The sequence below is a fragment of the Stenella coeruleoalba genome, assembly GCF_951394435.1.
Source record: "Stenella coeruleoalba genome assembly, chromosome: 4".
In the NCBI taxonomy this organism is placed as follows: Eukaryota; Metazoa; Chordata; class Mammalia; order Artiodactyla; family Delphinidae; genus Stenella; species Stenella coeruleoalba.
Window position 1 is genome coordinate 112,293,378 of NC_137149.1, and position 24,857 is coordinate 112,318,234.

Genomic DNA, 24,857 nt, shown 5'->3' on the forward strand with positions numbered 1-24,857 from the left:
GTTTTGAGGTGATGAATAAATACTTGTGAAGGGCTCAGAGTAGCTATGTCCTTCATGCATATTAACTTATTCAGCACACATTAAGTGCTCAGTCAGTGTTAGCTATTATCAGACACTCTGAATCAAGAACCTGAGTGAAAGAGAAATTACTTAGCCATAAGATTATTACCATTTACAACATATTTGTCCCAACTCTTCTGAGAACTTTGGCAGAATGAGAACAAGGGAATGGAAGACATCATTTGGAAAGAGTACTACAAAGGAACTGTAGCTTAACATCAACTCTCTGATTCTAAATTCCTTTTGGGAGAATGGATAACAGGAGTGGACTGCAGGAATAAAGACACGAGGAAAATTGATGTTAACTGGTCTAACCTAAAGAATACACGTGTGTATTTTCTAGACCCATCTTTCTTTCCTTTAACCAGAGTAGATATACTTTAAACTGCTTCATGTAATAGGAGAAATGACAGAGAGAAGAAGGCTGGGGTTAGACTGTTAGAAAGTATATACCCACATCTTGAAGCCAACAAGAGAAACTGGAAAACTAGCGACTAGGCATGAAGACAAGAAACAAGAAAGCATAGGATGACCAGTGGAGGACAGCATTTTGAATAGGAGTGAGTGGTCAATAGTATCATGCTGAAGAAAAGTGGAGGAGAAGGCCCTTTTTTTTGATAAATGTAATGTATAACCTAATCTACACATATGCACTTATTCATGCATCTATACCACAGGAGGTAAGTTTTATACAACTATATGAACAAAGAATATGTTACTCACATGGCATACATACGGCCTGAAAGCTTCCAACATAATTTGGTCCTAGTTCATAAATGGTAGTAACATTTGAAGGAGGTAAAACTTCTTCTAGAAAGTGCGTGGGTCCCAAGCGCCAAACCAACGAAGCGATTTGGCGTTGGGCGGGTGGAGTACCAATGTATGCATAGACTGTGCTAACCACCGGCGGATTGGCAGAGCCTGAGCCCCCGGGAGTACTGTGAACATAATGCAGCTGTAAAGAAAATGAAAGCAAATGTGTGAAATTCAACCCCAAAACACTTTCACCAGGAAAATAACCACTTTTTGTGTATATTTTCATTATCCCAAGACCATGCAACTTTATGAATGTACAAAAGCTGTTGAGCAGAGAAACGTAAGGGCAGGCCAAGATTCTAGAACCCGAACAGCAAGTTGGAAATTTGTAATCCAACTCTGTAATACAGATTAATACAGATAAACTATCTAACGCTAGAAAGGGCAACAGTCAAATATAGGGATTCTGTTACTATCTGGTTGGTTTGCATACCAAATTAACGATGCTGCTATGAAATTTTCAGGTTGATATAAAAACAGCTTTCCAACTATGATATTCAGGCAGTCTTGAAATTAGTTATGATACCTTCAGTATGAGTCTGTTAAATAAAATTATTCATGCAAAGTGTTTTATAATGCGTGAAGGGTTATAAAAGTATTAGAAAAATAGTCTATGTTATAATTTATACACACACGGTTTAATCTCAGTGAAAAATATATTCTCAGATTTGAAATTACACTGACAAGATGCTTAAATTATCATTCAGTTCATTACAATAAATAGATAATTAGAGCGTAAGAGGTTAGGAAATCAAGTTGCTTCTTGCGGTACAGGCAGCCTTCATCGCTTGACAGAATGAGTAACATTCCCATAGATTGTTTTGTCATAACACTGTCCTAGCTTCAGATCATATTTATTATTCCATATATCAAAGAACAACTCCTTGTGATGTTAATAGTATGAGTATGAAGACCAACGTTTGACGTAAAGTTGGTTTCACAGGACTGTGACTTCTCACAGGCACAGTAATGATGATGATGTAAATATATTAATAATAAATCTCCTACGTCTCAATTCTAGAAGTTGAGGACATTTTTATTTTCAATGATACTAAAAATAATGAAGGAGCAACCTACTAAAGAATCTACAAGCCCATTTCAAACACAATCCTGTATACAAAGAAAATAAATGACTATTCCCAGAGTTCATTTTAGGGTTTATCATACTGAAACACAATGTCACAATAAAATATCATTAAGGAAGGAAATGTATTCAAAAAGGCTGCCCATTTCACTGCTTTTAAAACTTCAATTCACACAAAAGGTAGACCTTTGCTGCTTCTTTTAAGTGATATCACTATAAAAATGGATACCATCTTTTAGAAGTTAAAGAATTTTAAGAGCTTGCTAGCTCAATTCGGTAGAAAGTAACTAGTAGCATTCATCCTGATTCACAAAAAGAACTTGATTCTTTACTGGTTGCTTTAATTCTGTTGCCTCTCCTCTGAATACTGTAGTATAGCTATCTAGAGTAATATTTATACATTCATTTATTCAACAAACAATAAGGGAACACCTTATTACTATTATTATCAGGGACTAATCTGGGTGATCTGAAAACAAGGATGAATAAAAACAGTTCCAGCTCTAAAGGAGCACAGAATCTACTGGACTGCATACAGTAATAACAATGAAGTGACAAAATACTGTGTTCATCATTTATTTAATTTAGGCATCCATCTGGTTTCCAACCATCCAACTGGTTTCTCTCTGGTGAAAAAGCACTTAACAATCTGGCTCAAGCACTGACATATTCGCTAACATCTTTAGTACCCTGTAACCCCTCCTTTCGAGTCTTTTCTTTTTTTTTTTTTTTTTTTCCGAGTCTTTTCTAATCAAGTGACTTGAATTAACCAGCCACATGACTCTCACATATTGTTTAAATGGGTACTGAAGGTCAACTTAAAATTAAGACAGCAATTTAAAACAATACCCCTGCAAACACACATACAGGCAAACACACCCACCCCTAAACTGTCTTATAAAAGCAGGTTGAGATTTATAAGCACAAGTATGCTCACCTTCACGGTGCTAACAAGCTGTCCATCAATGTAGAGGGCTGCAGTGCTGTTCTTCAGCATCCCTCTGCTCATCACCAGAACCAGATGATGCCACTGTCCCTCAATGATCAGTTCTCCACAGCGGAAGCGAGCGCAGCATGGCAGAATCTCATAAAAAGAGGATTCTTCACTAAAATCATCAACTAAAATGAAGAGGGGAAAGAAATTAAAAACTTAACATCATCCTCATTCTAACAATTATTCACATCTAGACTTTGACTCTATGTTAAAATAATATGATGATGATGTAAATGAAAATACCCTATTCATTCAATAACTACCTAAAACCTGGGATATATTGTGCTTTGTTCTGTTCAAGATACATATAGTTATAATCAAATAAAGTTATAATAACTAATGAAATAAAAAATAAATAAAATAGACAGTAAAATAAAGTTACAATAGACAACAACAAAAAGAGATTAGTTGATTATTACCTGTCATGGTCTGTTATAAAAGGTCTTTTAAAATCCTAGTTTGAGATGAATTTGATTATAGCACTGGTTAGACAAACAACAAAGAAAATCAAAAATTTTATTCTTACTTTATGCTCTCAATGATACAAGGGGGCAACTATCTGCTTTTAGTTTGTGGTTGTACCGCCCTGACCCTTGTCTAACAATAGCTGGTAGTAAGGAGGTGATTTATGGAGTGGAAAGGTTATTTTTTTGGTCCAAGTTTCCTGTTTTACCTGACAACTCTGGTGATTTGCTAACATTTGCAATCACTATTGACTCTAATCTGGCTTGTCTCTGCTACCCTGTATGTTGTCAAATCATGCCAGGAAATAATGGGTTAAGTATTAACTTAATGTTAAGATAGTTAAAAATTAATTTATCTTTAATAAGAATTCAAGAGAAGGTGGGACAGCAGCAGAAATCCAGATGTTAAAAATTAATTCCTTCCCCCACCCCAAGAAAAATTTTTTAAAAAGAGCTAATCTTAACCATATATCTTAAAGCAGACCCACCAGTTTTCAGTACAAGCACATATAATATACTGAAAGTTAAAAGTTTAAATTATTTGAAGAAAGAATCACAAAAATATTCTACTTCTGGAATCTTAAAATATTTGCATATACTGAAATGTCAAGATTATTATTATTTTTAAATTAATTAATTAATTTTTGGCTGCATTGGGTCTTCGTTGCTGTGCTCGGGCTTCCTCTAGTAGTGGTGAGCGGGGGCTACTCTTCGTTGCGGTGTGTGGGCTTCTCATTGCAGTGGCTTCTCTTGTTGCAAAGCACGGGCTCTAGGCACATGGGCTTCAGTAGTTGTGGCACACGGGCTCAGTAGTTGTGGCTCATGGGTTCTAGAGCACAGGCTCAGTAGTTGTGGTGCATGGGCTTAGTTGCTCCGCGGCATGTGGGATCTTCCTGGATCAGGGATCGAACCCATATCCCCTGAACTGGCAGGTGGATTCTTAACCACTGTGCCACCAGGGAAGTCCCCCAAGATTATATTTTTAAATGACAATTCAGAAGATACATCTACTGATGAGTTAAGACCACTACAAAGACAGCATCTTATCCATAGGTGACCTAATTAGGAAGAGACTTGAATAAACTAGGCAAAAAGCAGGGTCAAATAGCTTTGAAAGGTCTAGTGTTATGGACCAAGGGATGTGAATGAAAAGATAAAAGGTTATGGGTGAAACCAAGAACTGTTCCCTCTCCCTTCCCCAGTTATTAGACTTAATCTTCTTGAGAACTATAGAAGATATTACTTATGAAAATTTTCTGAGGGCTTCACATTCTGACTCAGGCTTAAACTAAGATATACCCAGCATTCAGTGGTGTGTCAGGATATTTGGTAAGCCAACTGGTTTCTGACAGCTTTTAGTTACCTAGGCATCTTAATGGACTATAGCTGTTCAGAGGACAAATGCTTGTAATAGTAGCATCGTTTGTATTACTAAGGTATATGTTACTATAATTTCTAGTTATATATAGACTATCGTAGTCTTGAAAATTACATTTAGTGAAAATGATATAGTTAGAAAACATTTTTTATTGAAATATCCCTAGATCTAATCCTAACTTTTCCATTAAATTCTATCTTCTTTCCAAATTCTCCATTATTATTCACTTTTCTCATTATTTCCCTTTCAAGTCATCTGTGTTTTTCTTCCTTTATTTTTCCTTCTTCTCATTCATTCATTTATACTTTTATATAATATTTGTGGGCCTAATATATGCTAGGCACTATTTTCGGTGGCAGGGCCTAGATTACAAAGATAGTGACATTGTGTGTGGGAACTTAAGAGTTCTAGTAAGGTAGACAGACAAAAACAAAACAAAGAATTAAAATCCAGATAAGTGATAAAGAATATTAAACAAAGGCTATGACAGTGGACATAGGGAGGAAAGGAAGATTCAAGAAATGTTAAGGAGGCATAATAAAGTAAGACTTAGTAGAAGGGGTGGTATTTTCAAGGATGACTTGAGGTTTCTAGATGGGATAACAGCTAGTGAGGGTGTCATTTACCAAGACAGGAAAATAGAAGGAGATACAGATTTTATGAACAAATATTACAGTTTGAAGTTTTTCAGGAGGACTATTCATATTAAGATATTTAATATGCAGTTGAAAATATGAGGACAAAGCCTGGGACACAGACATACTAAAATTTTTTAACTTCAGAGTCCCTGAGGGTAAAAAGACCTAATGCTAAAAGAAATTGATGTTTTCTCATGAAGAACAGGTTGAGTACAAAGACTAAACATAAGAGCTTGAAGAATACTAATTTTAAGGGGAAGATGGAAGAGAAAGCTGTTGAAAGAAATTGCAAGAGAGGTCAGAGAAATAGTGAAAGAACAAGGAATGGGTATCTCAAATTGAAGACTGCAGATAGTTTTAATTAGGAAGAAAACATCAATAGGATCAAATGCCACAGAAGGGGCAAATAAAGCATCCACTAGGATTTTAAAGCACTTACTGTATTGATGCCTAACTCTGTGCTGATTGTGATGAAGAATCCTAAGTAAGACAAAAAGCCTTACAATCAAACTGAGGAGCTAACATTCATATTCAATTAATATGTGAATACCAACCACAGGGGAAGCAATATGTGCTATTATTTTATTTAGTCAGTTAAAAGACAAAAATCAGATGATAAAAAAGAGGTATATATATATATATATATACATATATATATACACACACACATACACAAATGCTTATATTCGGAGCAAAGAAAATTCAGTGAACTGAGATTTCTATTTTATGTTACTCATATCATTTAGGAAGGTATTCATGAATGCCTTGAGTTTGAAGTTCTATTGCATAGTAACATTAACATTATGGCACATTGGAGGGAATTAGTGAATTAGGATTATTAAATGGACTGTATTAAGTCTTGAAGGTAAGTGATGAATAAAGTAATTAAAATGTTATTGTGTCTAGCACAGAGTGGCACATATGGTAGGCAGGTGCTCAATGAATATTCATTAGTTAAGCAGAATTCACAGCCAATGAAAATCCCTACTAAAATATATTAAACAAGCATCCTGCATTCCTAGCAAAAGCTGTGATTTCCTGGCAAGTAGAGATGAATCCTTATTTTAGGAATTCTCTCCACTGTTTTCTATCTAAGTCTCTTTTGAAAGTGAAGGTGCCTTAAAATTTCACTGGTAAACAATATTCAAGATTTTATACAACCTGTTCTTTTCTGTAATAATTTAAATTAGAAAAGAATTACCAGCTGGACCTTAAAACCAACCATTAAAATGAAGTTTGCTCAGCCATAAAAAGAAACGAAATTAAGCTCTTTGTAATGAGGTGGATAGACCTAGAGTCTGTCATACAGAGTGAAGTAAGTCAGAAAGAGAAAGACAAATACCGTATGCTAACACATATATATGGAATTTAAGAAAAAAAAGTCATGAAGAACCTAGGGGTAAGACAGGAATAAAGACACAGACCTACTAGAGAATGGACTTGAGGATATGGGGAGGGGGAAGGGTAAGCTGTGACAAAGCGAAAGAGAGGCATGGACATATATACACTACCAAACGTAAGGTAGATAGCTAGTGGGAAGCAACCGCATAGCACAGGGAGATCAGCTCGGTGCTTTGTGACCGCCTGGAGGGGTGGGATAGGGAGGGTGGGAGGGAGGGAGATGCAAGAGGGAAGAGATATGGGAACATATGTATATGTATAACTGATTCACTTCGTTATAAAGCAGAAACTAACACACCATTGTAAAGCAATTATACTCCAATAAAGATGTATAAAACAAAATTAAAAAAAAATAAAATGAAGTTTGCTACTTTTAATAGTCACAAGAAGCAAAAAGAAAAAGACAGATACTGACCATAGTTTTGGAGTAGTTCCTCTTTGGTGGAGACAATCAGCGATCGGTCTTTTGCTGATAGAACTATGGCAAGGCACACATAATGCTGCTCGGAAGAATTCGCTCGGCGAACAATAGTAAGAAGTCTGACAGGGTGGTTATTTGGAGGAGAACTGAAATGTTCAATGCAAAACCAGCTGGAGTAGCTTAAGCCAGATGGAGGAGGGAAGAATCTTTCACCTAAAGTGAAAATAGAAAAGTAACAATGAAAGAGCTTGTGTTGACTCATATTTATATTTTAAAAAGATGCCAAGAAAAGCAAAATCTCTAAATAAAATATAATCTACTGGGGGAAAGAAAAATCTCATAAGCAGATAAAGTAATATTTACCGGAACCAATGCCACTGACCACGGCCCCATCAGTAAGACCTGTTGTGACGGCATTGTTTGTAGGGGCATTATGAGGGGCCAAACTGGGCAGAAACAGGCAGCTGTTAAAGAAAAGAAAATGCACATATTAGAGAGCAACTGTTTTCTTCTCTTATTACTATGTACTTACCACAGTGGAATAAACTACCATTATTTAAGGGTAACCAGAGATAAGAGATCATGGAATAAGTTTGGATGCCTAACAAAGTCTTTCCTTTCTTTCAATTGTGAGTACCAAAAGATATATTTAAAAAATCTCCATTTTAAAAAATTTAAATTAAAAAAGATCATAGTATAATTTGCACATGGTAAAATGCACCAAAGTATAACCTTGTTCAAGACATTGGAAATTTTTCATCACCGCAGAAAAATTCCCCTGTGCCCCTTTCTAGTGAGTCACTCTCCTCTGTTACACTGTCCTGATTAGTTTTGCCCAGTCCCAAATATGTTTTAATTCATTGTTCGATACTAACCCACGACAATGTTCTTAAAATACAATTTATAGTTTTAGATCAATGTAGAAGAATCCCACAAACAACCAGTATAGACATAGGTCTTCTCTCTTAGCGTTTATGTCCATTTTGAGGACGACAGACTTTATAAATATACTCTTCTAGATTCGCTGTAGATTTTTTTTAAATGATTAATATACTTTATTATAGACAGACTTTATAAATATACTCTTCTAGATTCGCTATAGATTCTTTTTTTTAAATGGTTAATATACTTTATTATAGAGCTTTTTTTAACTTATTTTTTATAAGCAGAGGAGAATCTCTCTCTCTTTTTGTTTTTCGCCATGCGGCTTATGGGATCTCAGTTCCCCAACCATGGGTTGAACCCGGGCGAAGGCAGTGAAAGCCCAGAATCTTAACCACTAGGCCACCAGGGAACTCCCTAGATTCTTTGTTACTTCTGCTGTTTAAGTTTTTCTGCCACTTCAAAGTATTTATTCATTTAATGTGATAGTAACTGAATACTTATAATGTATAAAATACTAATATTTATAATGTATAAGATACTAAGTTAGGTAATTTGAGAGAAAAAAGGACAAAACCTAGCCAAAGAGCTTTTAATCTAATTTTAATTTGCATATTATCTGTAACTTTATTGTACTAAATCAGAAGTTGACAAACATTTTCTAGAGTGGGCCAGAGTATAAATATTTTATGCTTTGCAGACCAGATAGCCTCCATCATGACTTTGCAGTCTAGCATGAAAGCAGCCATAGATAACACATATACATAAATGAATGTGGCTGTGTTACCATGAAACTTTACAAAAAGAGAAAAAAAGAGAATTTACAAAAACAGATTTGGACTGTGCACCTTAGATTGCTGACTCTTATACCATATCAATTTATTTAGTATAATAAACAATTAAGAACAATTAAATCCAAAAATCTTAACATGCTCAAGGAACTCAATCATTTGAAAATATATAGCATATACTAAATTTTAATCAAGTAGATTTAAAACCAAAGATCTATTTCTCAAAGGCAAGACTGAGGCATGAAATATAATATAGCTTGGCTACCTGGCAAATTTCTTACCCAAACCCTTCAAGGGATGTGTCAAATTCAACAAAAGTCGGAGTAACTGATGACCCATGAAGTCTGATGTCATGTGGGGTTGTCATGGAGACCAAGCACTTCACCCTGGTCAGGGGTACAGTACTTCCTTCTGCAGATTTCACTAGGCTCTTGCTTATGCGGTAATGGTGATCTTCATGTAAGCTGAAGACACTATCAGAACCCAGACCTTCCATAGATGTGATCATACTACCTGTAAGTCAAAGAAAATCTCTTGAGAAAAATATCATATAGATTTCTAAAATAGTGACTTTAACAAGGCTGATTAATTTTAAATACACTCTTCAGTTTCAATATATACAATAATTTTATTTTTAAACTCCAAAGCTAAATAATTTTTAGCTTTTAATTTTATTTTTAAACTCCAAAAAAAACAGTTGTTTTTTTTTTTTTTTTTTGTGTACACGGGCCTCTCACTGTTGTGGCCTCTCCCATTGCGGAGCACAGGCTCCGGACGCGCAGGGTCAGTGGCCATGGCTCACGGGCCCAGCCGCTCCACGGCATGTGGGATCCTCCCGGACCGGGGCACGAACCCAAGTCCCCTGCATCAGCAGGCGGACTCTCAACCACTGCGCCACCAGGGATGCCCTCTCCCCATTTTTAATTCTTTCCATATAGCTATTAAAATTAGACACGTGATCACAAAAATACTTGAATTTTAAATTTCCTATATGCATGCAAATGGTAACACTTTTAAGAACAAAAAAATAAAATTTAAACAAGCTATTCTATTCTTTCAGGAATACATTATAAATGTAATGGAGAAAATATTCCCTCTCAAGATAAACCACATGAATTTAATTATTTCCCTCTTAAGTGTGCTAAGCAGTCAGGCAACCATAAAAATATTTCAATATTCTTAGAGAAAGGAACTATTTTTTGTCAATTCTAAGGAACTGCGTAAAGTACAAAAACAACAACAACAAAAATATATACATGCAGGTGATGTATATTAATTGATAAGAAAAATTGAAATACTGTTTTCCAATAAAACTGTGTTGGAACTCAAAAGGTCTTAGTGTTTCCAAAACACAGTATTCACTTATCACTGATAATAAATTGTAGGAGGAAATATTGAGGTTGAAATAATGGTTGAAGGTTGTTTAATCTCTTTGATTCTCACCTGAAAAAAAAAAAAGCTTGAACTAAATGATTACTATGTGCTTGAACAACAGGCATTCTACTCTTCTAGGTTCCATTCTTTCCTGCTTCACTAGTAACGGTTATTTCAATCCATTAACACAAATGCCTTAACTATGGCTAACAACAAGACAAAACAAATTGTAAAGTTAAAACCCACCAAACTATAGAATTAACACTGGGAGGAAATCCAGGGCATCTGAGCTCTCTATTGAGAGTACTCTTTCCCCACAGCTCTTGAGTGGATGGAATCTGACGCTCCTCCATGGTCTATGCCGGATGGGTAGGCAGTGCCTACATTCTAACACACCCCTCTCCATCATCCTTGCATCAGCCTAATGCAAAAACTTCTCTTCCTTGGAGGTTCTGCATCAGCAATCCTATCACACACCTCTCTATGAAACTGCCACCTACTAATGCTGGCATTTCATTCTCACCTCTTCCTTGTACTAATTCTTACCAGTGCACTGGGGGATCTCAAGGTCCACATGAACAACCTATCTAACACCTCCCTTCTATGATCACCTTTCCTCCAATAAGCTTTACCTCTACTTTACTCCAGAGCCAAATTTTGGGCACAGTCCTTTTCTTTGCTTTTTCTCACCGCTCCAATTTTGATTGCCATTACCCTACCTCATTCCTCCAGTTTACCCATTCTTTTTCTCTCACTACATTTGCTTTTTAGCCTAGCCATTCTTCTCCAGCCCAGTGATCTATCCCTTTTCTCCCAGCCTATCACTAGCTGCTTGACTTTACTTCTTCCCCTATCTATCCTATACTCCTTGGTGTTTCTCTTTGACTACTTTTATTAGTATTTTAAATTTCCTGTCCTCCATGTCCTCCTGCACCAACTGTCCTGCAAAGCCACAGCCTGTGAATAGTCCAGTCAACCACTCTAGTTCAGGCAGCAAAGGCTAACTGAGAAAGGTAAAGAAATTACAGATCTTCTGAGAAAGAGGTATTCCCCCTTCCAAGCCAAGGGTTATTCTGCACATAGTTCTCACCTCCTCTGGATCTTGCTTGTATCACTGATTCCTTTGCCACCCCCATCTGCCCGCTTCTCCAGTCAAACAATGAGATCTTACGTTTTTCTATTTAAATAACAACAAATGAAAAACAACAACAAACCCTTCCCTTTCTTTTTTTTTACAGTCGAACTTCTTGAAATAATTTTCTTCCCTTACATGATTTTCATTTATAAGATAAACCAAAAAAGGGAACTTCAAAGGTCAACTTACTTCTCATCTCTGGCTCATAACTCAGTGAACTTGGTTTGTGGACCCGATATTGTTTTAGCAGTTTTTTGTCCCAGGCACCACAATTTAATGGACTTGCCAAACGTAAAAACTCCCTGAAGAAGAGACAAAGCAAAGTTATTCCTTGATTGGGAACATTATATAATTCATAAACTAAACACACAAAAAATGTGACTTAATGAATTATAACAGACTAATTAAAAATACTAAAGCAATCTGAACAGTTACTATAATATACAATGCTAATTTTATGTTTTAATTCATCAAGCAGTGAAAAGAGCACCAAGTATTGTGAAAAGTTACAAAGGAAACCTGAGGAGCATGTTCTCCTGGAATGTGATGGGCAGAAATATAGTGAATTGTCAAGGGGTTACAAAAATAGAAGCCCTTTATATCCAGTCATTTACAGCATCATGTAAAAGGAAAAAAATAAAAAAAAGAATACTTCTCTGAATTTTCAATTACCTACAGCAGAAAAAACAAATATTTAAAGGTCAGGTACCCTTTGCCAGTTTTTCACATAGAGTGTGATATACAATTAGCTCATAATCTATGGCTTGCCAGCAGCTAGGTGCCTATACCATCATGTGACCTTTGCATTCATCTAATTCATTCACTGTGAAAACTGAGCATGTCCAAATGGTTGGTTTCCATTGCTTCCTCTGTTTACCTAAGTAGCCGGTACAAGTTATTTAGTAAAATACAAGCATTAGGTATGAGATAGTCTCTTTTTCTCATTCAGTCTCTCTACTTTTAAAGTAGCAGATCATCAAAAAGGATCATGGGAAAATCTCCATGCTGTTTTCAAAACTTTAGGTCTCTGAATACATTCATAATGTGACAAAGTGAGCAGAGACTGTGTCATTCATCTTCATATTACTAAGGCCTGGCACACTGCCCTGTACAATACTGTTTAACAAATGTTAACCACAGAGGTTTTTCTTAGCTTGGAGTCAGTTAAAAAATATAAATTACAAATAGAGTCCAACCATTCTTAAGAAAGTTCCAAAAGTTTTATGAAAAAGGAGTACTTTAACAGCAGAAAAAAATTATTTTATTTATTTAAAAATATATATATTTATTTATTTATTTACACTGGGCCTTAGTTGCAGTAGGCGGGCTCCTCAGTTGCAGCTGAAAGTAACAAGATATTTGAGAGTATTTTTTTAAGGAAGGACAAGATGATTTAAACATTAAATCTGTTTGGCTAGGTAATTTCAAGGAAAGTTTTTTTTTTTAATGTTGTTTTATCCCTAAAACACAGAGCACTGTTTCTCTTATATTAAAAAAGGTTATTCAAATATACCTATTTCTCAAATGGCTAAACTGTGCAAGGTATATCCACACCATGGACTACAACTCAGCAATAGAAAGAAACAAACTCTTGATACATAACAATCTAGATGCATCTCAAAGGCGCTATAACGAGTGAAAAAAGCTAATCACAAAAGGTCATATACTGTATGATTCAATTTACATAACATTTTCAAAGTGACAAAATTACGGAGATGGAGAACAGAGTTGTTTCTAGGGGTTAGAGATGGCGGGGGTTAGGGAAGTGGCTATGATAATAAAGAGGGAGCACTGGGGAGGTCTTTGTGACATCTTAATTGCGTGATGGCACATCAATCTGACACAAGTGATAAATAACAGGGGAACTGTAGCATACGTGGATACATTGTACCAATGTCCGTTTCTTGGCTTTGATACTGTCCTGTAGTTACATAAGATGTAACCACTGGGGGAAACTGGATGCTGGGGACACAGAATCTCTCTGATCTACCTTTACAACTTCCTCTGAATCTCTAATTATTTTAAAATTTAAAAAGTGTTTCTTAAAAGAGTTCGTCCACATAAAACGTTCTTATCTATAAAGTAGATGCAAGTCATACAAATATAACATGACTCCATTTTTAAAGGGAAGTGAGAGTTTGCTGGATTCAAGCAGAAGAAATGACCAATGGACAAAAACATCCTGTTTACTAATAACTAGATTGATCTGTTTCTAAGTGCGATATTTTGGGCATTTTGCCCATTTTCGTGGTGTTTTGGTTTTGCCCACAGATAACTGAATATATGTTTATTAAAGCAAGACTCTTGACTATAAAGACTCTAGAAACGGCCATTACTAATGGTGGCTTATTTGAATGTGAAGAAGAGAACATACTGACCTCAGCACCATGGGCTCCAGAGCCTGAGAGGCTAATCGTTCAAACATCCGCTGGAGGGGCGGGTGCAGTGAGTGGTCCTCATCAGCCAGCGCAGCACTGCACCGCTGCAGCAGTCGCGCATGGAGACCAGCTTCACACATGACTTGCTGGTTTCTTTCTGTGTGCACCAGTGATTGTAAAATATTTGCCACGGCAAGTTGAAGGTCCAAAGCATGCTGGAGTTAACAAAGAAATTCATGCCACCAGGGCATTCTTAATAAGATAGGTGATAGTTCTCTCCTTTTAAGAGTTGAAGCACACCTTTAATTTTAATATGAGGTCTCTACATGCTTCAAATTACATTCAGATGAATTAAGTAGCTGACTTAGAGGGACACAGCAACTCCAGAACAGGGCCAGGGAAATATTTCTGGTCTTCATTCTGTTAGAAGCATACCTAGCTCAACTCCATTTTCTTCCAAGTCTTTCATATTACATGACTATATGTAACTAATAATATTTTTATTTTTATAGAAATAGTGGGTATAAAGTAAATATTTTTCATGGTAAGTAAATAATCAGTTTAAAGAATGACCTATTGTTAACATTTGTTACACTTTAGGCCTTCGAAACCATACAACATTTTAAACAAAACTAGTCACCCAAACTCCAGTTCACCCAAACTCCTGAGTGTTACAAATGAAAATACATAAATAGCCTCAAAATGGTACCTTCAGTCATTTTTCTTCCTGTATTATTTATTAACAACTTCCACTGCTGAGCAGGATTTACAAGGAGAAAGGGAATTATTTTAGTACCAGAAGTAACTGCATTTTAACAAATGAGTTGTATTCTAAAACATACGTATCTACTACTCATTAGGAAAGTTAAGACTCAAACACGAAAATCCTGTTTTTTTCCTTTACCTACTTCAGTATGTGACACAGAAAGGTTCCATGTTACCTTCTTGGTCCCACTCCCTTGCTCATGCAGTCACACCTTCCACTCATTAAAGACGGGAAGGAACCAATCTATCCAAGCTTACTTCTGGTTGTGTCACTGACCCAACAGAGGCCAGGAGGTCCAGCATAGAAAGCATGGCTCCAGGATGGATGATGACAGCATCAGAACTCTGGAGAGATGAAGTTGCCACATGTAGTTTCAGGTCAGCAACATTTTTAGGAGGGTAGACAGGGGGAGTTGAAACAGAATGATATGCATGCCTATGAAAAGAAAGAAGGGTAATTGGGTATTTAATTCAATCACATTCTCTGTTCATTTTCTTCATCTTCTACTACCTTTCTCCACTGAGTAAAAAAAAGCCTTATAATTAGGGGTTGGGTAACAAAACACCTTAACGTTGGGAAATTAAAAAACAATATATTATCAATTCTTGAGTCACATATAGACAACTTATCAAGTCTTTTAGGCTCTTATATGTTTTTATCACTTACTATTTGGAGTGTTTCATTAAAGAATGGCACATGATGACTAGTTAATATTACTCTATGGTGTATTTGAAAGTTGCTAAAAGAGTAGATCCTAGAAGTTCTCATCACAAGGAAGAAACCATTTTTTCCTTGAATCTATGTAAGGTGATGGATGTTAACTAAACCTACTGTAGTAATCATTTTGCAACACATGTAAGCCAAGTCATTATGATGTACACCTTAAACGTTATACAGTGCAGTATATCAATTATATCTCAGTAAAACTGAAAAAAAGAAAAACAAAAAGAATAACATACATGACAGCAGATATAAAGAATAGGTGAAATTACAGTGAGTCAAAGCTCTAAGAAAGATGATATTTCTGATAATTTGTGATGAGAGTACAAGTTATATTAAGTGCCTCAGTGAGAGTGTTTTCTTTGAAATTTCCTACGTGTTTTTAACCTTTCCTTAAACCATGGGTAATATAATCAAGAACAAACAAGATCAAAGCGGCCTACTCTATAACTGGTTCAACTGAGTCAGAGTTGGCTCAGAATGCTGGCCACATGTCAATAAATGTATTAAGAATCAAGGGAGTTCTCCTTTCGCTTATTTGGAACTACATTCATGCTCTTTTGCATTATCCTCCCTACCACTGAGAATATTCACAATTTTTAAAAACTTGGGATATTTTACGTAACAAGCTTCCATGAGTTAGAAAGCCTAGCCATGCCCTTGAATGCACAACATTTCTTCTCATCAATGATCTCCACCGTCTATTTCATACTCTTCTTCTGCAATTCATGAGTTTTGCACATTTTGTATCTTGGCACAAGGAAACAGATGCTTGTGGGTTCAGCCTATGGGAGCTCTTTGTTCCAATGAATTGGTTTCAGCATAATTTGTCTAATGTTGAGCTCTGTCACTGACAGCAGCGCAGTTTCAGCTCTCTGGCACAAGAGCAGCTTGGGAAACAGATGCTTTAAGTCACTGATTTAGTAGCAAAGAATTGGCACTGCCTTTTTTTTTTTTTTTTAAAGTACCATTCTCTTTTTAACAGAGATTCTAGGAAAGTATTCAGCTTCACTTAAAAAAAAGAAAAAAAAACACACGTGCGCTACTGTTTAAAGTCAGCATATCCTCCACCTACTCTTTTCCACTCCCTGTTTTTTTTTTCTGTTTTTGTTCAGAAAGATTTAATTTCTAAACTTACTACAATAGTTTTCTAAATGTTTATTAACAACAGGTATCCTCCTCCCATGTTTCTCCCTTTATTCTTTAAAATATTTTGACCTAACTAGAAAAAAAAAAAGATTCCTAATTCCTCTATTGTGTAATAGGAACTTCAAACCATTAAGAAATTTCATAAAAATTGTTTTCATTACACATAAAAACTAATGCAATTTTGAGAAAAAACATCAATTCTAATTGTATATTCTAGTTACAGGCCTTCCGAAATTATTTCTTAGTTGCCTGATTTAATATACATTTGAACTTAAATTACTGATATGTATAGCTAGGAAGAAGTCCTTTATGTCTTTGGAAACTGAACTCTACTAATATGTAACTATTAAAGTAGTAAACTTTTAAATCTTATATAGAAAAATATTCTAATGTAGGAATTACATTATTCTTCTCAAACTAGTAAAATACTGCAAACATTGTAGAAATCTAAAGTATGGTATTTATTAAGTAAAATTAGGTCTATTTTAACAGCCATTATATAACATTAATTCTTACTAAGTCACTTAGGTATTACCACTTTTTACATTTAGAGACTGTGGTAAGCTTATTAAATTGGTAACTACCAACCAAGACCTAACCATTTGCAAAGACAGGATAAAATGACATTGCAAAATTTAGTTAATTTTTATGTTGCAGTTACTTTTAAAGCTTAAAGAAATCGCTACTTAATATTTCAATCTAAATTCTCATATATACTTAAGACTTATCTACCTCTTTTGGGAATATATACTGAAATATTTAAATTCTGAATTTGCTTTGCCTTAATTATCAAGCATGTATAGGCACTAAGTAATGGACACCATGTTCGAAAGATAACTAGTACTCGCCACCTATTTTGCAATTGCAGATATGTTCTGAGAGTCTTGATTACTACTTTGTATTTTGTTTTCACCTCCTCTGACTGTGATTGAATATTGTTCAGCATAATTCTGTTCCATTATTCCTTCTGAATAATGAAAAAAATTTTGAATTTTAGTTTTCCAAAATAAGGTTTCCTAGTTCTTCTTCCTCCGAGTCTTCAAATAGAGAAGAATCTCCAAGATTTTACTTGCCAGACAAGTATCACAAGTTGAAATTTCCTTAGTACCTTAATCTCCACAAGCCATAAAACTAACACAATGTTGGTTTTTCCTTTTGCAAACAAAACAAGACAAAACATGTTTTGCCACAAGAAAAAAGATGCCCATAAGCTGATGTAATTTGAGATGTTCTTGAGATATTCTAACTTCAAAAATTACTATACTGTGAAGTAAAAAAAGTTTTTATTAGCTTATGATTCTTATCACTGAGCAAAATGTATGTAACCTGACCAGAATGGCAAGCTACACTGATCTTATTATTAGCATGAACAGCACTGGGAGCTTCCTTGGGGTAACATCAACTTGTAAGCCTGATTAGAATTCCCATGGATAAGATACACTCAACTACAACTGCTGATTCAGTGACAGTTTCCCCTTAGGTCAAAGACAGGACATCCTTATATGTAGCTATGTTGCAAAAGATGAAAAAATGTTTTTGATCGAAGGCCTTAAATAACTACCATATAGAATAAAATGCTGTTTTCCCTTTGTCAAACTACTATTTAAATAAATAATAGGTTCTAATAGATTTTTAAATATTTGTCCCCTTAATCTGTGAATCCCTATTGAAAGTATTGTAATTTTTGGTTAATACTTAATGAATTTAAACACAGCAATTTTTAAGCCTTTACCACGTATGACAGAATCATAAATATGATTTTTTTAATGATTAAAACTATTTAGTAATTGAAACTATTTTTCTAACATCCAGTAGTTCTCTGGGATAGTAAGCACACATGAATCTTGCAACACAAAGTATACCTTTTACCTTATTCATTTTAGCAACAGAAAAATATACTAGGTCAACTCAAATTGATTTCATAATATCTTGAATCAAGAACTGCTCTTACAAAAACAAAAAAGAAACAGTAGTTTTTAAATACAAATACATTGAACAATACTAAATTGATTTACTAGAAGAAAATGAGCTGTAAGCCCCAGTGTAAATTTAAAAGAAAAGGAAAATATAAGCCCATATACCTAATGAATATAACTCTTAAAATGTATTGAAATACCAATTTATAACAAATACTTCAAATTTAGTACTAAATTAACCACAACTGTGTTCAAGTTTCAAAATCTGAACAACAGAAATAAAATTAAACAACAACATAGCAGAACCTCAGGATTCATTTTTAAAAAGCCATAGTGGGAGAAAATTAATACAAGACTTAAGGACTTGCACTTGCTTATGAGGAAAACAGGGGCAGGAAGAGTATTTGGTGCCAAGTGCACAGACTATGATCATTTTAAGTACAGGTCGCAAATGGAATCTCAAATGGATCTTAATTGTACTCTTGTCAATCAACTGCTGGTTCTTTATAGTCATAAGCATTATATATGAGGTAGACTACATCAGTTTAGAAAGAGATTTACACACAACTGATGAAAACAGGAGCTAGGGGAGATTTTTTTTATTCACTTTTTCAAAGGTTAGCCTGCATCACATTTCAACTGGTTGAACCCGATTGAGAAAATACACATTTCCTCAGCCAGTGCTGGGATGTTCATTTTGAAGTAATACTAAAAGCCAAAGAATGATCCCAAGCACATTTAAAGTGAAAAGAAAAGGGAGAAAAGTATTCTAGTTAAAGAGTAGAGGCATTACATCCTCATTTCTAAATTAATTTTAATAAAATACATGCTGGCTCTAAAATGCATATTTTAGTCCAAATAATAGAGTTGGATGACAAAATGCTACATGTCCTTCATATCTTCATAGCATCAACACATTTTACTCTCATAAATACACTCGGCAGAAGCTGACAGTTTTAAAAAACAAAAACAAAGATATCAAATAGAAAGAAAATAATTAAAGTTACAAAGCACAAAATCCACATTAATATATAACTGAACACAGAAGAAAAAAACCCACACAAGTAAAGATTGACTTCTGTTATTAGATCAGTACCTTTTCCTGGACAAAGCTGGTGTACCCCAAGGAGAGGGGAGAGAAGACTCACTTGTCAGGCAAGGAGGGATCTGTTCTGCACGACTACAGACAACAAAACAGGGTGGTTTAGAAAGGTTAGAACAGGACACAGTTGGTTGGCAGTTGGTTAGTTTCACAAGAAATACCAGTAAAAGTTTAATAGGGAACATCCTCCATACTCAGCGGGAACAAGGAACAAGACTACAACACATGCACTGAGGGAAACAGAAAAGCATGCTTAAGGCAGATGCTTATTCATTAATGTTAACATGTAACATATTTGAAAACAGAGTACTATAGGCCTTGTTTCTTGAGGAAGCAAACTAAAAATAAGGTATACTAACTAGGATAAGTTAGAAAACAAGGGAAAAGAGGTTGAATCTAAATACACAAAATTTAATTTTAAAAAACACCTTGTTCCCTCAACACTACACTCTCCCATGGTTTCTATAAGTTAACAATATATATCCATTTTTATTTTCAAGGCAGGGAAAATCTGCAAACCTTTTTTACATTACCTGTGTTTTCTATCTGAATACTAAGGCCAAAGAAATAATAAGAAACAAGAAACATCTCAGTAGGTATTTCAAAGTAGATAATTTTATAGTTAAGGATATAAAAGCTTTTAGCTCTACCCAATAGAGTTACTTGCTTTATTTATGGGGCCATTATAGAAACGATTCACTTGTTTTATGAAGTAAAACTATGGTAATGGTTAAAAGTGATAATGCTTGGGGCAAATTAGCAGCATGATCAGCATGATCACTCTCACATTATTTTCAAAGTGAGAGCTTAATTGAAAACACACTTTAAGAACTGAAAATAAGTGATTTAGGTAAAGCAGACTTATGATCTTAGAACCCTGGATTTTCCACATCATAGATTTTATCACAATATGTTATTGTTTATTCATGTGTTTGTATTTAAGGTAAAGGATGGATATAACCAAAGTAGCCTTGTGCTGAGTTGCACCCTCAATGCCTAGCATGATGGCATGCGATAGGTGTTTGTTAAGTACTTATTTAATGAAGGAATGAGTAAATTAATCTGATGGATTCTTGAACTATCAATGTCTCCCAGGGAGATATATCATTTTTTGAGGATTATAAAATGTTAGGAATGATTATGAATGTTGAGACTACATCATCTGTCTGAAAATACATGTAATCATAACTATGTTCTATTGATAACTAATATCAGTAAGTCTGGATGTACCTAACGTTCTTGAGAATAAAGAGGAAAAAGAAAACATAGGAAACACCACCATGAAAAGTAAACTTCAGGGACTTCCCTGGTGGCACAGTGGTTAAGAATCTGCCTGCCAATGCAGGGGATATGGGTTTGATCCCTGGTCTGGGAAGATCCCATATGCTGTGGAACAACTAAGCCCATATGCCACAACTAGTGGGCCTGTGCTCTAGAGTCCACGCACCACAACTACGAAGCCTGCGCACCCTAGAGCCCGTGCGCTGCAACTACTGAGCCTGCGTGCTGCAACTACTGAAGCCCGTGTGCCTAGAGCCGGTGCTTCACAAGAAGAGAAGCGACCACAATGAGAAGCCCACGCACCGCAACGAAGAGTAGCCCCCGCTCGCCGCAAATAGAGAAAGCCCCCGCGTAGCAACTGAGACCCAACATGGGGGGAAAAAAAAGTAAACTTCATTGAAACTGCTCCGTTAACTGCATAGAGAGCTTAACTCTAACCTGGTTTTACAAATAATACACAGATGTCCATGCTGAAAAGCTTAAGATCAGAGCAATAGTAATATTCACAAATAAAGTGATAAGTAAATGAGAGAGAAGATTCATTTGTTTTCATTTTCTTTCAGATTAAATTATAATTTAAGCCTTAATGTTGAAGTCATACATAGTATACCCTTTAATTCAGAGCACAGAGCAGAGCCATACCTGTCAAAAGAATCTGTGGCTACTTTGTAGAGATAAATAAAGAGTTTACTGCAGTGCCGTAGAGTGGGTGACACTGAATCCATCAAGATTACGTCTTCCTCTAAAAGTCTCTGAAATGGCTGTGTATTTGAGGGGAAGACATTCATGGGGCTTATTTTTCTTAGGTCTGAGAAACAGCCAAGAAATCGAACGGCATCTGCCAACTTCTCATACTGAATCTCTGTTTTGAAGAAATGAGAGTTGGCCGGCTCATAGCGCATTGCTGCAGTCAATGTGCAGAACACAGTGTGGAGAAGTTCAAACACTTGATTCTGGTTCACTTTCTCCCAGCCATTCTTGGGTGGTGAGCTCAAAGATCTTTCCATAGCAACAAGCAAGGACGTAATGTACACAAATCCTCCAACTTTCCTAAAAACTGTTCTTGAACGATGGCTTTCTCGAAGGACTGACAGGAGCGCCTACAGGGGACAAAGAAACAACACAAACAAACACAAACTTATAATTCAAATTAAAGAAAAATAACTGTACATGAATGTCAAAGGGGAATGCCATTCTGTGAACATCTGATATGAGTATTTTTGTCATTTACCGAATAAGCAGTCTTATGAAGCACGCCAAATATTTTGCTAATTAAAAAGTGCCATATTAAAAGCAGAAGATCGTTTTAGAAAACACTATCGCATACTGCTTTTGACAGAATAATGGATATATCCAAATCCTGGCCGAAAAACTTTTCCTATATAGTTGATGAATAATGACATCAATGAATTCAGTGATTTTTACAAAGTAATTTTATTAAATAAGTAAAATACATATTCAAGTATAATTTTACACAATCATGAAAACTTACGACTGTGTGTATACAAAATGATTTATTCTAGAAAGGATCAGAGAGATGATCAGGGAAGCCAAGAGCTGAAGTATTCCGATTCATATAAAATGACCATATCCCGATGCTTTGGAAAGAGCAGTCACTTCAGAGGAGTTATTAGACATTCTCTCTTGCAAAGTGAACTGCGGCCTGAGGGCTGAAAGCATGCTCTCCCAGAATAGCTGTTAAGGCCAAACAGGTAAAACAATCTTTTATAACTATAAGTTATTTTCTGAAGTGTCATACTTTTAACATAGTTTATTATTAAAAATAACACATTATAAAATTACTTAACATTTTATGGGGCACTTACTATGTATTAGGTATTTCTTTAAGTGCTTTAATACATTAGCTTATTTAATTCTCGGAACTATTATTATCCGCACTTTAGAGATGAAAAATTGAGGCCCCACGTGGTTAAATAATTTGCCAAAGGCTTATACAATGGCAAAGATAGGATTTAAATCCAGGCAGTCTGATTCCCCTACTCATGCACTTAACCACGAAGCTATACTGCCCCAAACAGCAATTCGAAATCTGTTTGCAGATACACAGGCTCCTTTTCCCTGTTTCAGCAACTGAAACACCATGAGAACTTAATTTTGCTTAAGATACAATTTACAATCTTCCCAGTCATTACATTTGAAAAGGCCATTTTATTAAAATATCTCATACATTTCTAATAGTATTTGCAAAAGGGAAAAGCTAAATATTCATATATATAATTACCTTTTTCAAATATACTATTGATACTTTAGAAATTATGAGATTCCACTGTACATACCTATACCTTATTATTTTAAAAGACAGAAAATGTACAATCTGTATATGTAAATAAAATTTAGAAATACAGTGTATTTCTTCCATTATTCTGCAGTTAGTTTCGTTTCCGTATCTTCTCAAATTTAATAAACTGTACTCATAATATCAACTCCTATTTACAACAAGACTTCATAAATTTTTGTTATTTTTAAGCATCTTATAACCTAGCCTGAAGGTTAAATGCAAGGGCTAGAGTTAGAACGCTTGGGTGGAAATTTTGACCCCAACATTAAAAATCATTTCACTGTGGTCAGTTGCTTAACCTTTCTGTGCCAGAGTTTCCTCTTATGTAAAATCTAGACAATAATAAGAACTTACTTTACAGGAAATATATGTAAAACCCTTAGCAAAGTGCCTGGCATAAAAACCCATAACCATCATCATCTTCAAAAACACACTGGGGAAAAACTGGACATGTATTATTTTATATATGAGGAAGCACGAGTTAGGAGTCAAAGTAATATGTACAAAATTGTATCGCTGGTCAGAATTATGATAGGGGTCAGAAAAACAGTGCTTATTAATCCTTAGTCCAAAAGTACTCTATGTTGTGTGTTTCTGGGTAAGTTCACCTCCTACTGCCTCAAAACTGGTTACTCTGTTGGCACTGTGACATTATCACAGCATAATCTCGGTATCTGAAAATTTCAGATACCATGAATAACTTAATATCCTGCTTAAATCAATAATTAATGATAATGTAGCAAATGCCAAAGTTACAAGGAGATATAGATGCGAGGTGGTTAATTAGGCAAAATCATCAGCTACATATTCACTCCATTTGCATAAATCTAATGCTTACAATTCAAATTTGTACATTGGCAGAATTATAAAATACTACATATTACAAATTAAACTACATAGGTCTGTGGTTGTCTCAACTGAATGGAGAGAGTGAAAAGCAATTCTGAATGAAGCAAAAATGGAAACTGAAACTGGAATCCCAAATCCTCCTCGCTGCTTTCCAACACTACTTCATGCCCTCAAAGCAGTGGAATGCTGGAGCCAGCTCATACTGGTCTGGAGAGCCAACAGTTTTATTTTTGGAATTCTGCATACCAGTTGTTAAAAACATAACCATAATTAAAAATTAAGTTCTATAAATTTAAAACTAAATTAATTATTGCAAAAACAAAAGTGGTAAATACTCAAAACTGTACTTCTTAGTTATTTTCTATATTTTATTATTATTTGTGCCCTTGAGATATTATACAATGGGGTGCTACTGTATACCTCTTCCCAAGCCACATTCAGTAACACATTAGCTGCCTGAAACAGGTCACAGTGGGAGTATTGACACCATGGAAATCAGTAAATGCAGCAATATCAGGACCCCCTCCTGTCTTCCTCCTGTCTCAGAGTCAGTTACCACCATTTACCAGAACAACACTGTTTCAAAATTACAGGTCAGTTAATTGCCTCTTGTTGGCTTTATCTACCAATATTTTACAAATCCAATTACAAAGGTACCAAGAAAGGAGGAAAATGTATGTTTAAAAAGCTGGCAACCTTAATGACTTTTGAAGGCACTTGTTTTTACCCCACAATCCCCTCAAATATACAAATGTTCCTCAATATTGATATGCATGTGGATGTCTTCCTTGTCTAAGAGATAAATTGTGGTCAGATTATTCTTGCTTTTAAGTTAAAATGCACACTCAAAACTGTCATTATGGGAATTCCCTGGCGGTCCAGTGGTTAGGACTCCTGGCTTTCACTGTCAGGGCCTGGGTTGAATCCCTGGTCGGGGAACTAAGATCCCACAAGCCATG

General features: G+C 35.3%; 1 protein-coding gene across 6 annotated transcripts in view; it reads right to left on the bottom strand.

The window, feature by feature from the left end:
- The window catches only part of WDFY3 (WD repeat and FYVE domain containing 3), a 266,644-nt gene that overhangs the window by 106,101 nt on the left and 135,686 nt on the right, over positions 1–24,857 (bottom strand). For 5 of the 6 annotated variants that reach the window (XM_079921132.1, XM_079921129.1, XM_079921130.1 and 2 more), the window contains 10 exons: positions 21,393–21,850; positions 19,464–19,547; positions 14,840–15,017; positions 13,817–14,031; positions 11,628–11,740; positions 9,211–9,442; positions 7,620–7,720; positions 7,251–7,469; positions 2,898–3,079; positions 784–1,015 (listed from right to left, as the gene is read on the bottom strand). In XM_079921132.1, coding sequence (XP_079777258.1) covers positions 784–1,015; positions 2,898–3,079; positions 7,251–7,469; positions 7,620–7,720; positions 9,211–9,442; positions 11,628–11,740; positions 13,817–14,031; positions 14,840–15,017; positions 19,464–19,547; positions 21,393–21,850 — 2,014 coding nt within the window. The remainder of the gene's footprint in view (positions 1–783; positions 1,016–2,897; positions 3,080–7,250; positions 7,470–7,619; positions 7,721–9,210; positions 9,443–11,627; positions 11,741–13,816; positions 14,032–14,839; positions 15,018–19,463; positions 19,548–21,392; positions 21,851–24,857) is intronic. The other variant, XM_079921131.1, reaches the window with a different exon arrangement.